At 37.8% G+C, this 16,345-nt stretch overlaps 1 protein-coding gene across 3 annotated transcripts in view; it reads right to left on the minus strand.

Annotated features, from left to right (window-relative positions):
• Positions 1-8,942: 8,942 nt before the first annotated feature.
• RAB27A (RAB27A, member RAS oncogene family) overlaps positions 8,943-16,345 on the minus strand; it is a 102,692-nt gene continuing 95,289 nt past the window's right edge. For all 3 annotated transcript variants that reach the window (XM_069098092.1, XM_069098093.1, XM_069098094.1), the window contains one exon: positions 8,943-11,750. In XM_069098092.1, the coding sequence (XP_068954193.1) occupies positions 11,552-11,750 (199 nt within the window). In that variant the 3' untranslated portion in view covers positions 8,943-11,551. The remainder of the gene's footprint in view (positions 11,751-16,345) is intronic.

A 16,345-nucleotide genomic window follows, 5' to 3' on the forward strand; every position in this document is an offset into this window, starting at 1 on the left:
ATGACAATATTTTTAAGAAAAAAAGAGAGGAAATAAATGAGCAAAATTGATCCAAAAAATAGCACGTGGCCTTCACACCTCTGAAAAGGAGTGGGAGCAACCTTGTATTTCTTTGGAACCATGCTTGTGCTTTATAATTCTGCAACACCCACTTTTGATTTGTGTGTGGTTCTTTCTGATTACATAACTGTGGTTATCCTGAGTAGCTAGAAGGCCCAGTGAATAGAGCTCTGGACCTGGAGTTAGGAAGAGCTGAGTTTAAATGTGCCTCAGACACTTACTAATTGTGTGCCCCTGGGCAAGTCACTTACCCTCTGTTTGCCTTAATCTGCTGAAGAAGGAACTGACAGACCACTCTAGTATCTTTGCCAAGAAAATCCCATGGACCATAACAAGTCATTATGTATGTTGTTTTCTTGGCTCTGCTAACTTCACTCTGCATCAGTTTATAGAGATCTTTCCATAGCACTTTCTATTTGTCCCATTCATTATTTCTTACAACACAGTAACATTCCATTACATTTATGGACCAGAGTTTGTAGAGCCATTCTCTAGTTAATGAACATCTACTTTGATCCCAATTTTTTTTTTTTTTTGCTTTTTGGAGGGCTGTTGGGGTTAAGTGACTTGCCCAAGGTCACAGGGCTAGTTTCTGTGTTAAGTGTCTGAGGTCGGATCTGAACTCAAGTTCTCCTGACTTCAGGGCCGGTGCTCCACCCATTGCTCCACCTAGATGCCCCTTGATCCCAATTCTTTGCTATCATACACATACATATACACACATACAACGCTATTATAAATATTATGTGTGTATACACATAATTTGGTGTATATGGGGGACTTTCTTCTTACCAATTGTATGCTTGGGGTATAAGCCTAGTAGAGGAATCTCTGAGTCAAAGAATATGGATATTTTAGTCACTTTATTTACATGGTTCCAAATTGCATTTCTAAAATGGTTGTACTGCTTCACAGCTCCAGCAACAATGCATTAGTGTACCTATCTTTCTACAGGCCCTCCAACATTTGCCATTTACATCTTTATTCATCTTTGCCAGTTTGCACAGCATGAAATGAAACCTTGTAGTTTTTTTTTTATTTTGCATTTATCTTATTATTAGTAATTTGGAGCATTTTCTATAGTTGATAGATTGCAGTTATTTTGGGAACTGCTTTGACCATATCCTCTGGTCATATATGTGTATATATTACATGCGTATATAAATATGTGTTAATTGATGATAATATATCATTGATACAACCCTTACAAGAGAAACTGCTGTTCTAAATCCAGAATCATTTTCAGTCTACCACAAAGTCACACAGATCACAAGCAACAAACCCAGGGTACCAACAACCTGAGTCCTATATTCCAAATACTATACAGATAATACTATACAGGTTAATTCCTCTATTCTTATGAAAGCTAGCCCAATGCCACCAGCTCAGTGAAGACAGGAGCCCCAAGCCCCATTCAACAAACATTTATTAAATACCTACTATATGAAGGAAATTCTATTATACTTTGGGGAAATAAAGACCAAAAAGAAAGAAAAGGGACATGGCAAAAGGATCTTATATGTTCAAAGCTCTAGCATCATACCCTGACTTGTCAGCTTGATGGAAGCTCCCTACTCTACCTAATACTATGGTACACCCATATGGAAAAGCCAACAACCCATGGCCTAGGGTTCTAGGGTTCACGGGTGCAGTCAGAAGATTTTGATAAAGAATGCTGAAAGAATGACCCTTAGTCCCTAGAAGATAGCACAGAGGAACAAAGAAGAGAAGATGGACTAAGAGACGGAGAAAGCTGCTTTCCAACTCAGAGCCTGTAGCAGGAATTTTGTCCTAGTAAAGCCCCAGCATTAATTATAACCAAAGTCATCTTTGACTCCCCAGCTTCCCAGTTTGTTGACCAGTCCTGATAGCTTACATGTCTCCTCCTCTCCATTCACATCCACTATCCTATTGCAGGCCCTCATCAACCCTATTTTTTTTTAATATTATTTTCTTCAGTATTTGGGGGGGGTCTCCTTTAGCAAGTTGTTGATTCTTTTTTCATGATGTTCTTGTATCACTCTCATTTCTCTTCCCAATTTTTCCTCTACTTCTCTTACTTGATTTTCAAAATCCTTCTTGAGCTCCTCCATGGTCTGTGACCAATTCATATTTTTCTTGGAGACTTTTGATGCAGGAATTTTGACTTTGTTGTCTTCTTCTGGTTCTATGTTTTGATCTTCTTTGTCACCAAAGAATGATTCTATAGTCTGATTTCCCTTCCTCTGTTTGATCATCTTGCCAGCCAATTACTTGACTTGAGCTCTTTGCCATGGTAGAACTCTGCTTCCAGAGTGGAGAGTGCTGTGTCCCAAATTTCTGGGGTTTTGCACAGCTGTTGTCAGAGCTACTTCTTGGCACCTGCCTCAGAACTGTGAGGACTGCCTCTCCACAGCCACCACAAGCTCTGCCACACCAGCGCTCCTCTTCACCCCAGGACCGCTACCCAAGACTGTGACCCAGATCCAACCAGGGCAAAGCAAGAGAATCTTGCCTCAGTGCCCTCATCAACTCTAACCTTGGGTATTGCAATAGCCTCCAAATTGATTTACCTGTTTTAAGTCCTACCTTTCTCCTTCACACTGCTGCCAAAGTGATATTCCTAAAATACAAGTCTGATGGTGCCCCTCCCCTGCTCAGTAAACACTGCTAGCTTCCTGTTACCTGGAAAATCAAATACAAATTCCTCTTCTTGAATTTAAAGCCTGGCTTTTAATAACCTGGCTCCACTTTACACTTCCAGCCCTATTATATGTTATTCTTTTTCATACACTCCACGTCCAACCAAAATGACATTACTGATCATCACACATGACAGTTAGTCTCCTCTAACTTTGCATATCCCCAGGCCTGGAATATATTCCTGCTTCAACCGTTCCTTCGAATCTCTTCCTAAGTACCACTGAAGGGAGCCAAAACACCTGATCCAAGAATCAGGCTGGTCCTAGATAAGTTAGCTCCAGGTTTTCCAGTGGCCAGTCCGTACTGTCCAGTACTGGTTTTCTCTGTGATGTGGCTGCAAATCAGAGCCTTACTGATAGCCTGAGATCCAGGGCTGTTCCCAGTTCTCAGAAGGTGTTAGCTCACCCATACATTTTAGATACTATTCATATGGCTTGGAAATCATCAAAGGACATGATAACCATCAAGGCCTAATTGACATCACTGTCTGGCATCTTGAAACTGAACAAAGCAGTATTAGAAAACTTAGTGACCTATATTTACCTTCTTTGTTTCATTACTCTATAAAAACCTTGCTTATGGTATTTATAAACGAATTGATGGAATGATGTAAACTAAAAAATAAAAAAGAGAGAAAAAAAATAAACGGATTGATGGCATTGATTAATCTCACCTGGACCATGATTTTTCATGCTTCCACAATCTTGCATGTCAATTGAGAGCTGGCATGAGAAACCACTTAGAGTTGGCACTACATACCACCTCCTACTTTAAGTTCTCCTTGATCTCTGCCCCACTGCCAGATGCTAGCACCTCCCCCCACCAAAAATAATTATCCCATATACACTTTGTATGTATTTCTTTCTACCCATTTTGTCTTTTTTGGTAGGATGTAAACTTGAAGACAGGTTTATTTTTTGTCTTTGGATCCCCAGTGCCTAGAACAGCCCATTGTAGGAAGTTAATGTTAATGCTTGCTGATTGAGGATGTAACACTGTAAGAAGGAAAGGAAGAAATTAAGGTACTTCCGCCTAGAATCCCAGGGACAATGCCCCTCAAATACCTACCTAGTTACAGCCCTGAGATCGCAGAGAGGAGCCCTCAGAGGACACCTAGATACCTGAGTAGGAATCCTTTCTCTTATATTTACAACTAGTCACCCAGCTTCCTTGGGAAGACCATCACTTGTCTCCAGAGTCCATTACATATTGGGATACCTCTAAATCGTTAGGAAATTTTCTTTGTGTACATTTGAAATCTGCCTTAATGCTTCTGTTGTCAACCCCTTCAAGATTCTTTTGACTCTCACATAATTTAGTATGTTAGCTATCCTTCCAACTTTTTTGTATTCATCTACAAATTCGATAAGCATGCCATCTCTGTCCAAAACAAAGAACATGTCACAGTCAAAAAAGAGATAAGGGTCTCCTGATTCTCAGCCCAGGGTGCATTCCATTACAATATGTGGCCTCAAAGTCTAGTACAATCTAAGTGTAAAATTATTTTTTGGCTTTTTGTGTATGGTGAAGATAAATTTAAGACAAGATGAATCTTCTCAAACATCAAGAGGCATCCCCTAGTTCTAGTATATAGTGATAAACAAACATTTAAGAAATGCTGTAGAATTGAATTTGAAACAGTCCTCAAGGATTTGGTGAACCAGTTCGTGCTCACTCTATCCGTTCCCTCCATGGTTTTGTAGAAATGGATAGGGCACAGGACCTAGAGAATCTAAGTTCAAAAATCCTTTACTAGCTATATGAACTTGGGCAACTCATATTTATATAATGCTTTGTAATTTACAAAGTGCTTGTCTGACAACAGACCTGTGAGGAAAACAGCACAAACACTACCATCAGCATTCTATAACATTTAGGTTTAGGGAAGTTAAACGACTTACCCCCAGTCACCCAGCTGGTGCCAAACCTGTTTCTGAACCCAGATGTTCTGGTTCCAGTTACGACACTCTCTCCACTACACCATGCTAATATCTTCAAGCCTCAGTTTCCTTGTGTATAAAATTAGGATAGTAACACTTGTGCCATCCACTTCACAGGAGTATTGTGAGGAAAGCCTCAAAGCGCTAAGAAACAAATATAAGCTATTATCACTATTACTGAGGAATCTCTTCTTTTTTTCCAGACAGAATAAATCTGTTAAGCCTTTCCTCATCCAACCTGCCCCATTCATTGTTCAATTGGTCTTTCACTACACAGCAGTACTTTTATTCATCTTTGATCAATTCCCTATTACTCTTCATAATAACTGTAGCAAACCTCTTTTCTCCTCAAGAAACCAATTTAACCCCTTTCTCAGGAAATAACCTCACGTACTTTGCTGAGATTGGAACTATACTGGGAATACCATCATCAGCTATTCTCCAAACTTCAAAATCTCTCTGACCACACCCATTCTATCCTTCTTTGCTCCAATCTCAGAAGTTAAGGAGGCCTTCCTCCTCTTCAGTACAGAACCCTTCCATGTGTCCTTTATCCCATCTCTTTATGGCTCTTCCCAGAATCTACATCATCAATCATTTCCTCTCCCTTTCTTATCTCCAATTTCTCCCTGTCACTGGCTCCTTTACATCTACCTACAAACATGCTTAGTCTTTCCTACCTTAGAAAAATGCTTTCTCCTTGACCTTGCCAAATGCTTCAAGTTATCACACTCTTTCTTCTTCTACCTAGAAGAGAGTAATGTCATGAAAACCCAAATAAGAGAGGATGTTCAGGAGGAGAGGCTGGCAGCAGTGTCAGATATTTCAGAGAAGTCATGAAGGATAAGCATTGAGAAAAAAATTTATATTTGGCAATTAAGAGAGACTTGGTAACCAGAGAAAGCAGTTTTAGTTGAGTAATGAGGTTGGATGAAGAGAATGACAGAAAAGGAAGTGAAGGCATTTATTTTAAACAGTTTCTCCAAGTAATTTAGAGGAAGGAGACATATACAACAAGAGCTAGCAGGAACAGGTAATGGGCTGATGTTCTGGATTCATTCCTGTGGCTTCAACTGTCACTTCTATGTTGAGGACTTCCTAATCCATCTGGCCCAACTCTCTCCTGTCAGCTCCAATCCAAATCCATACATCTCCAAATACCTTTTCGTGGGCATCTCCACCTGGATGTTGCACCAGCACCTCAACTTCAATATAACCAAAATGTGATTCATCCCCTCCACCTCCAAACTTCCTTATTTCTCAGAAAGCATCACCATATTGCCACTCTCAAAAGCTCAAAGATAAATTTTATCCTTCCCTCTTTACTACCACCAGTCAGTTACCAAGTCGTTCTAATTCTACCTCCAAAATACCTTACAAATGTCACACAGCCACTGCCCCAGCTCAGGTTCTCATCACACCTCATCTGTATTATCACTCCAGTATCTAACCCCTCTCTAGTCCATACTCCATATGGTTTCCAAAATAATATTACTAATGCAAGGAAATAACCATGTCATTATTTCTCTCAAAAACCTTGGCTCTAAATGAAACTGTGGCTCCAGTTGTCTCTAGGAAAAAACATAAGTTCCTTAGTCTAGATTTGACTTTCCAAAATCTGGTTCCCATCTACCTTTCCAGTCTTATTTCACACAAGGGATTTATTTTCCCTTCATATACTCTACATCGCAGGTAAACTGGAGCACTAGCTGTTCCTCAGATTCACTATATTATCTCCTGCCTACATGTATTCATGCAGGCCACCTCTCATAGAGATGCCCATAGAACACATTCCTTTATCATTACTGGTCTTTTCTCAAACTGCTTGTCCTCTCTGAAGCACGTATTACTGTTGACTAACCTCCTCTTCGATATTCTCTCCTTTCTGGGCTTTCACAACACAACTCTCTCTTGCTTCTCCTTCTACCAATAGGATGACTTCTCTTTCTCTCTTGCTGCATCATCATCCATATCCTCCAGTCTCCTAACTGTGGATATAACCCAAGTCTCTGAACTGGGGCTTCTCTTTTCCTTCCATGTACTCTCATTTGATGATCTTATCAGTTCCCATGGGTTTGTCATCTTTATGCAGATGATGCCAAGATCTAAATAAATCAAGCCATAATCTCTCCCCCAAGTTCCAGTCTCACATCATCAACTGCCTGCTGGACGCTTCACACTGTATATACTGTAGGCATCTTCAACTCAATATGCCTAAAATAGAACTCATTATGTTTTCCCATCCAGCCTATTCCGCTTCTTACCTTCACTATTTTTGTCCAGGGCAGAATCACCCCGGTTCATAACTTAACCCGATTCATAAATCATCATCCACTCTCCTTCATCCTACATATTCATTCAGATGCCAAGTCTTACTAATTCTACCCCAGTAAAATGTCACATTTTCCTTTTGCTCTGTTCACATAAGCACCACCCTAGTTCAAACCCTCATCACCTTTCACCTAGATTACTGCATTCACCTCCTTAATTAGTTTCCAGCCTTTCTCCTCTCCATTCCATCCTCCAATAGCTGCCAAAGTGCTGTTTATACTGAACAGGTTGGAGCATGTCACTCCTCTACTCAGGAAGCTCTAGGAGTTCCATGTTGCCTCTCAGATCAAATATATACTTCCCCTGTCTAATATTTAAAGCTCTTCACAAACTGGATCCAGCCTACGTTTCCAAAAGTATTAGATATTACTCCAACCAATCCAAATTAGATACACACTCCAAACAAACTGGCCTTGATTTTCCCCACACATGACACTGCATCTCCTATATCCATGTCTTTGAATGAGCTGTCTCCGATGCCTGGAATTCACTCCCTCCTCACCTCTGCCTCTTAGATTTCTTAGCTTCCCTCAAAGCTCAGCTGACATACCCACCTCCTACATGAGACTTTTTCAGATCCTCGACTGACCCAATTATCTTGTATTTATTTTTGTATTTAAAAGGGGGGGGGGGGATTCTCTCCTGATAGAATGTATGCTCCTTGAGAGCAGGAAGTATTTAATTTTTGTCCTTGTGCAACCCAATGCTGAACACAATGCCTAGTATGTAATAGGAATAGGAACTGGACCCATCATTTCACTTATAGAGGGAACTCCTGATGAGGAACTTCCTATATTGATATAGGTCAAGCACGTTCCCCAAAACATAATCTTAAGAAATTTGCCTAGAGCACCTGCCCAGGTCACATAGAGGCAGGTGAGAGGCAGTCACATCACTAGTATGTATCAGAGGCACTTGAACCTAGCTAGATCTAACTGGCTCTGAGACCAGTTCTCTAACCACTATCCCACACTGCCTCTCATGGCACATAGTAGAGAATAAATACTTGTTGACCGATTGCTTGACATGGTTGTCTCTCTTCAAGGCCAGGCCCAGGTGTGACCCCTCCCATGAAGCTTTCCCTGCTCATACCTGCTGAAGATAATCACTCTCCAGATTCTCCCAGATCATTTTGCCTGAAACGCACCCCCCACCCCCCTTTGTTGCCCTCCTATTTTACATTCTGGCATGCTTCATTGTGTACCTGTTGTAATCTTCCCCACTTGAATATAAGCTGCCTGTGGGGTGGCTAGGTGGCACAGTGAATAGAGCACAGGCCCTGGAGTCAGGAGGACCTGAGTTCAAATCCAGCCTCAGACACTTGACACACTAGCCGTGTGACCTTGGACAAGTCACTTAACCCCAATTGTCCTCCAAAAAGCAAATATATATATATACACAAGCTACCTGAAGGTAAGGACTATTTTTTTCAGCTTTGGATTCTTATCAGCTATCACGGTGCCCTGCACCTCTGAGTTGCTTTAAATCCCCAGTTTTTCTATCCCTTTCTCAGTCCTCTTTATCTCCATTACATTTTTCTAAGAGGTCACCAACCAGAAGTAGACACAGTAATCCAGATATACCTGAAATATAGTTTTGTAACAAGTCAGGTATACTGTTTTCTTTGCTTTCTCTAATAACTTATTATGCCTAGCATTTTATGGACCTTTTTGGTCAGTATTTTAGGGGACCAGATTACAGTGACTTTCTTGATTTGGAGGTACATGAAAAGAGTTAGATTATTCTGCCCTAAATGTAGTGCCGTACTTACCTGGCCACACATCTGGTATTCAATGCACGTAAGAGTTGTCACCTTGAGACTGACATGTTTTAATAAAACTAAAAGAAAAGCTTCCTTTCCAAGGAATACTCTGAACCCTTAATTAAAATTTAGGTACAACTAGAAATAAAGTCAACTTCACATACAAATTTGATAGACCTTTTTTAATTATGCATAATATGTATAAGTGACACAAAGTTAAAGCTGTTTCATTAAAGATACATTTTACTTTTTATATAAGACCATAAATAGAAAAATATGTTGTAGGACAAAAATATGGCACTTTAATATCAAACCTAAACAAATGACTCCCCAAGAAAATGGACATCATTTATTTCAGTAGCTAAACTTGGCTCTTGTGTGGGCATATAACACTTTTTAAAGAATTGCATGAGATTTAAACTTTAACTTTCCTTTAAGGCTAATGGGGTGGGCAGCTAATTATGCATGTAGTTCTTTAAAATTAAATACTAATGTATGACCACATGTAACCTGCCTTGAGAGATGAATCAGTTCCAGACATGTGCCAGCAAGTTACATACACAACATATTAGTATATGTATATATCTATTTTAAAATATACAAATTATCTTACAATATGCATTCTGGTTTATACTAACATCATTTACTCTACTGTGGCACCTTCAGAAGGCACTGCTGAGTAAATCAAACTTGATCCAGTGATTTCAGAATCCATTCCTTGGAATTGCACATTATAACAATACAAAGTACAGTATATGCACAAGCCTTCACCCCATCCACTTCTGAAAGAAGTTCTCAGACATTTCAGGCGCAAATCAGAATAAAAATTTAGTATCTATATATTATTTATAGCAGGGAAGAAAAGTACATCATACTTTAGAAAGCAAGAGGCAATCCCTATACTTTACCACATTTAAAAATTCATCAGAAAGTTATTCTGTAAAAGTAATTATTTTTTTCATAATTTCATTTTCTCAATTGTAACCAAACATTGTATGATCTATGTAATATGTTTTATGTTTAATTTAAAGTATACTAAATATTATTACAGACTAGTTGGCCACTAGATTTTCTATGGAGTTTACATTTCTTTATTGAAACTTTTAATAAATATTCTTCCCCTGAAAGAAATAATTTTGATTTCTGTAAACAAATGGCTATGAAAATGCCTAAAAAGAACCTGCAAACCACTGTAAATTTGGTATAAAGACACTTTGGCAAGGTATTGGAGTTACATGTCCAGATGCATACACAGTACATGGTGACATTGACAAAAAAAAAAGCTGCAAAATAAATATTTACTAATCATTTTTTATACTGAATCAGAAACTAAATGAGAATTTAAAAGCAGTAAAAAAAATATGCCTTCCATTAAAATAGCAAAATCAACATTAATTCCTTTGATTCTTCTAGTAAAGAAATAAGAAATTTGAAAACATCAACTACATACTGTTTAAGTGGAAGATTACTTGGTTTACAGGCTTAAAATTAACTCATTTAAAGTATAACCAGTTGGCAACTAGACCAATTTTAGGAATGTAACCTAAATTTGAAAAAAAAAAATGTTCAAAATGTTTTCTTGCTTACAAATAATTTCAGTGCAAAGCACCAGCTATGATAAAACCAAAAAGAAAATTTGCTGGCTAAATATAACTGTGTCAACCAAAGTGCATTAGGCCCATAAAATACAATTATGCCAACTATTCTCTATGGTGGAGACACAATGAAGATCCAGAAGCACCAATTTTACTGCTCATATAACATTGAGACAATACCTAAAATATGAAAATAAGTGGCTTTGGGATCTTGGTCCTAACCCACAGTCACATATTCCTGCTAAGACATAGGGAAGTCATAGGGAAGGTAGACAGCAACCTAAATTCAGTGTAGGTAGAATTGGGGTAAAAGTCCAAAAAAAATCTCTCCTTTGCCTTGCTGTTGTGCTAGTCGAACTAGCTCAGACCCACTTGTTGTTTGTTTAAGGTGAGGATGAGCAAATTACTTCCAGTTCCCATCACAGCAGAGCTAAGATCATACCATAAAATAACATCACTGAACAATACTGGAGAGGTCAAAGGTGCAGCAAGTTTTGCCCTGCATTTCTATAAGTATCTCCAGGTCACTGTCCCCCTTACACTTGAAACAAACTGGACATGTGTGTGTATGTATATATGTGTGCCTTCTAATTTAACATTCAAGTGGCATAGATGGTATTTTATAATTTTATATTTTTAAATTTTGAAGATTTTTAAAAATCAGCTTCACGACTGCCGCTTACATACAGTAGGAATAATTGGTCTTGGTTTTGATTTTATAAAGACAGTCTCAATAATTCCCTAAATAATTTTTTCAGTTGCTTATAATGCCAACATACAGGACATACTCAATGCCCCTATACCAAGTATCTGTAAGTAGTTGGGAAAATTTTCAGGACTGGGAGATCTCTGAGAATTCCTTCTAGCCACAAATTCCATGACTGTATTATTGGATCTTCCAGTAATACATTCAGTTTTATTGACTGTTACTGCTGCAAAATGCTGGCTCCCTGCATGAATGACTATCATGGAATAAGCATTATAAATACGCTTTCAATTAAATCCCAGGCTGAATTTTTTTTTAATTACCCAGCAGCAGTCAGTTAAATGAGTTAGGAACACTACTTTCTGCTTTCATAATTCCTCACAGAGATCCATTCAGCTGCAACTGTACCACATAGAAACTATTTTTTAAATTATGTAAAAATACACAGGTTACTTGACTCAGTTCACTTTACTTTTTAGCAGCCACATCCACCCTTTTCTTTGTTTTCATTTAAATGCTCAGTAGAGTTGTGGCCATTAGACCGAACTACTCCTTCAGGGATCCAGGACTTGTCCACACACCGTTCCATTCGTTTCATTATGAGGTCCAGGAGTGTTTCAATTGCCTTGCTTATGTTGGTGCCATTGGCAGCACTGGTTTCGAAGTATGGGATTCTGGAAGACAGAGCACACTTGGGTTAATGCCACATGGTTCTCAGACTATCTCCATTTCCCAAAATTCAATTTTGCATATAAATCAGTACAGGCATAACAAGAACAACAATAATAATAAATAGTTAACATTTACATAGTGCTTACTATGTGCCAGATACTATGCTAAGTGGTTTTCAATTATTATCTCATTTGATCCTCACAATAACCTTGCAAGGTAGATGCTATTATTATCACCATCTTACAATTTAAAAGAAACTGAGGCAAACGGGGTTATGTGACTTTTGCTCAGGGTCACACAGCTAGTGTCTGAGGCTGAATTTGAACTAAGGTCTTCCTGACTCCAAAGCCCAGCATTCTATTCACTGTGCCACCTAGCTACCTATAAATTTTTACCCAGATGGTCTCTCTCAAAAAAGCAAAAAAGGCAATAAAATAAATGAAAATAAATATCATTATTTCAAAAACTTAGGTAATCCACTCTGCACACAAGAAAAGAGATGTGAAACTTGTTGGAATTCTGAAAAGCATGCAATTTTTTTTTCCTTTCCCCAACCCCATTTTTGGGGCAGAGGAAGGGAGTAATGTTAAAACAAATTATAAAGATATAAATATAGACTACTTAATCTGTTAGTAGCCTTTAAAGATCCGAAGTTATTTTGTTAGTTTAGAAATCTTTCCATCACACAGGCCAACCAACCCTTGTATAGGGGGGCAAGAGCCAGGCTTCAGGAGGACATGAGCTACCCACTGCCCCAACTGGGAACCAACTGTCTTCACCACCCCTAAAATGAATTTCAGCTAGTTACAACTCTGCTCCTAACTCCAAATCCCATGTTCCTCCTACTATACCAAACAGCAGTATGGTATAGTCAAATAATACATTATTCAAATAAATAAAATAATTACAAATTCATTTAAGCATCTTTAGTTTCTTTTATAAATGTATCTGCCAACTATAAAACTTCAAAAAATTTAACATCTTTTTGTTACATTCAATAGGGAGATTTATGGACTATTACTCTTTGCAAGAAGGGGGGCAAAATCTTAAGAACATAGGAAATTTTATTATTATGGAATCACAAAACTTAGAACTGAAAGTGATCCCAAGAGTTTCATCCCAGTGCCTTTAGCCTGATATGGCATTATTTCTATATGGCAACTAAGGTCCAGACAGTTACTTGTCCAAGGTCACACTGCTAGTAAGAAGCAGAAGAGAATGAGGATAACCCAGGTCACCCGCTTCCTTACTGCCTTTTGTAAAATGAAGGAAGTCGTTCTATTTTCTCAACTGGTGTCTTCTACCATGTCATAATATTCAGAAAACATTCATTTTCAGATAATTAATGGGTGGGGAAAAGTGGTAGAAGGGGAGAGAAGGTCAGGAAGAAGGAACCTCATCAGATATAACTTGGTCCATGTGTAAAGTTCATTGAATTATTCTCATTTTCTGAGCTATAAGTAACAATTTCTGATTCTTTTTAAGTCTCATTTTTATCCTCTTCATGGACTTCTGAAAAGAGAAATTTTACCCAACCATTCTTTCTTCATTTGGTGCATTCCCATGCATACAACAAAGTCTTTCACATGATGCAGAAGATGAAGGGGTCAGAAGCAGAGGGGAGGAAAGGCTGAATAGCCTAATATGTCCCTTGTTTGACGGGGGAGGTGTGAGCAGAAAAATCAGCTCTGTACTGAGAAATGCAAGCAATGTTTTTAAAGAAGAGCATCAAAATAATACTTTTTAAAATGTTATCCAATATTTCAAAAGAAAGACACCATGCAGGATTTAGTTCCTCTTGCAGTTGAAAAGGTACAATTTTTAATAACATTTGAAAGTGACTTTCCAATAACAAGTTCTGAGTGCATTGCTGGTTTTGTAGCCTATTCAAATGCAGTAACTTTGCTATTAGTACTCATGAGACAGGACTTCAAAGTAATAAGGTTGTTCTGTGACTTATTTGGGGTATCCCAAAAGATTAAGTGTAGCTTTAAGTTATAAAAATTAAATTTTTTATTATAATCACACGTCATACATTCCTGCTTTCGAATCTAGGATTCAAAAATTTTGCTGTCAGCAAAAGTGAATAATAACAAAATTCTTCCCATTTCTTAATATATTATTTTATGTCATTTTCCTCTGTATTTATAAGTTGAAATACTCCTAGATTTCCCTTGTGCTCCCCCCTCCAAAAAAAAAGAAAAGAAAAACCGTTGATTGTTATGTGAGTCATTTGGTAAAGAATATCTGACAAAAAAAGTACATGATTTGCTGTCGATTCAGTGGCTACTAAAGAAATTGGCTTTGGTATCTCCCTGCCTTTAGACAAGCTTGTATCTGCAGGGAGGACAATTGCAGCTATTGTGCCAACATCCGTTGCAATGGAATAGACAAAGTGGAAGAAAAACTTCCCAAATAACAAGATCCTCCAAACCAAGTCAGCACTGACACTTAATGACTTCAGAGGAAAAGTGAGCATTCAGGAGAAGATGATGAAAAAATTCGCAATTACAGTCTGAGACTGGGGGGGGGGGGTGACTGTTACATCATGAAGATTTCCATTCAAAAGAGAGTCAGAAGACAGTGGCAAGCTCTAAATAACATTTTAATAATAAATAAAATTGATCTTAGGCAATTGGAAATAAACTGATTATCAATATAGGAATCTTTCCTCAGTAAGTGTATGTAAGTCAGACCATAGAGTACAAAGGTCAAAATCAAGACCAAACTAGTCAAACCAAATACTAATGACAAAAAAATGGAAAATAAACTAAGGAAATGATACCAACACCAATTACAGCACCAATTTCAAAGTATAAGACTAGTTATGAAAGGAATTTAATAGAAAAATATGGTAGATAAAAGAGCCCAGGAATTGCTTAGCCTAACAAACACTGGAGGAAGAGAAGGGTCTGCCAGCCAACATAAGTATAAAACATACACTCATTTGCAAAATGTTAGCTCATTTGTTAAATGCTAAGGGGAGAATAAGATGATAAGTATCACCTCATAAAACTGCAAAAAGAAAAGAAAACTCAACCAAGCCAAATCATTCCAAGACCATTTATATATGAAATTGGCAAAAGAACAAAAGGGGGGGGGAAAGAACATCTCAGAAAATTTCTGTGATAACCTATTTTCATCATCTACAAGACGAGCAGTGAACACTTCAGTCTATCTGCAGTCACATGAGGAAGTATAAATGACACTAAAGAAAATGAAGGTAGGAAAAACAGCTGGACCAGACAAGAATACCCAAGAGAAATCTATATTGAGGAGACACAATCATGAAAGCATTAAGGGGTTCAGTTTCAAGACAGTTCAAAAAAAAAAAAGGAAAGACAGTGACCAATTTGATAGCACCAAAAAGGTGATAAAGAGAACGGTCCTAACCCATATGTGTGCTTTCTCACATCTAAATTTTTTTTACAAAAATGATCTATAGACACATCAAGGGTAAAACTCATTAAAAAAAGAAGGGGATAGGCAGGCCCTCATGAATAATTTTATACAGTAGATCATATCTGCACAGTCAAACACCTGACTAAGAATATAAGATCCAGTAGTTTATAGAGTTTTTTAAATTAAAAAATAACATTTGACTCGGTTGAGCAAAATATAGCCTTACAGGTTTTACTCCAGTATAAGGATTCTCATGTATATAAAGATTAGAGAAGATTCCTTGATGGAGATAATCAGAGAGAAATTTCTTCAACCATTCACTAGCTATAGTTCTACATGCAAAGCATAAAGAGAAAATGTGTTCACCAAATGAGCTTACCTCTAACATAGACAATATCCTGCACAGTGTTCAAATAGAAGAGAGATTTCCTTTAGAAGGGGAACTCCTCCAAAAGTTATTTCTTATATGTGATGTTATGGGGCATCAAGCCCCTCCCCTCAAAAAACAACTGTAATATTTTCTCATGATCTCTCCAAAGAAATTAGCCTAACATTCCACACGGGAAAAACTAAATTTCCACCATGGGGTGGAAATTTCTTGAACTAGTCTGTCAGTACATCTATCTTAGATCGGTGTTGAAGATGGACAGTGAGCTGGATCCAGGACTGAAGAGGCAGGACAGAGCTGGCTGGATTAAATTTATGGAATAGAATGGCACTTCTCATGATCCCAAACAGCTCCTCAAAACAAAAACCCATCTTTTTAATACCAGTGTTCTTCCAGGGATGCTATATGGTGACAAATCATGAAAAACTAGTTTCCCATAAAGATCACAAGTGATTCAAAGTTGCATAGTAGGCACAAGTAGTTTGCAACACATTAGATTAATGTTAACTTATACGAAAGAAGTATCATAAATATATCATCCAGGATATGTATGAATAGAAAGGGAGATGGATCAGTTATAAAGCAAGAATGAAGGACAGCACAAGGGTTACATAAATACCCACAGAATGGGTTCTTTTTAAATGTTTAGTTATTCATCCATTTTCTCCTATCTTTTTTTCCATATTGTATTGTCATGCAGAAATATTTTACTGTTCACTATATTCTGCAGAACTTCCCACAATTCATATGTTCTGTAGTATATATATTCTGTTTCAGTAAATCTGTATAAAAGAAAAACTTTCTGTG

Source organism: Petaurus breviceps, unplaced genomic scaffold, assembly GCF_028583685.1.
Source record: "Petaurus breviceps papuanus isolate PSGF00001 unplaced genomic scaffold, PetGlider_PUasm1.0 37, whole genome shotgun sequence".
NCBI lineage: Eukaryota > Metazoa > Chordata > Mammalia > Diprotodontia > Petauridae > Petaurus > Petaurus breviceps.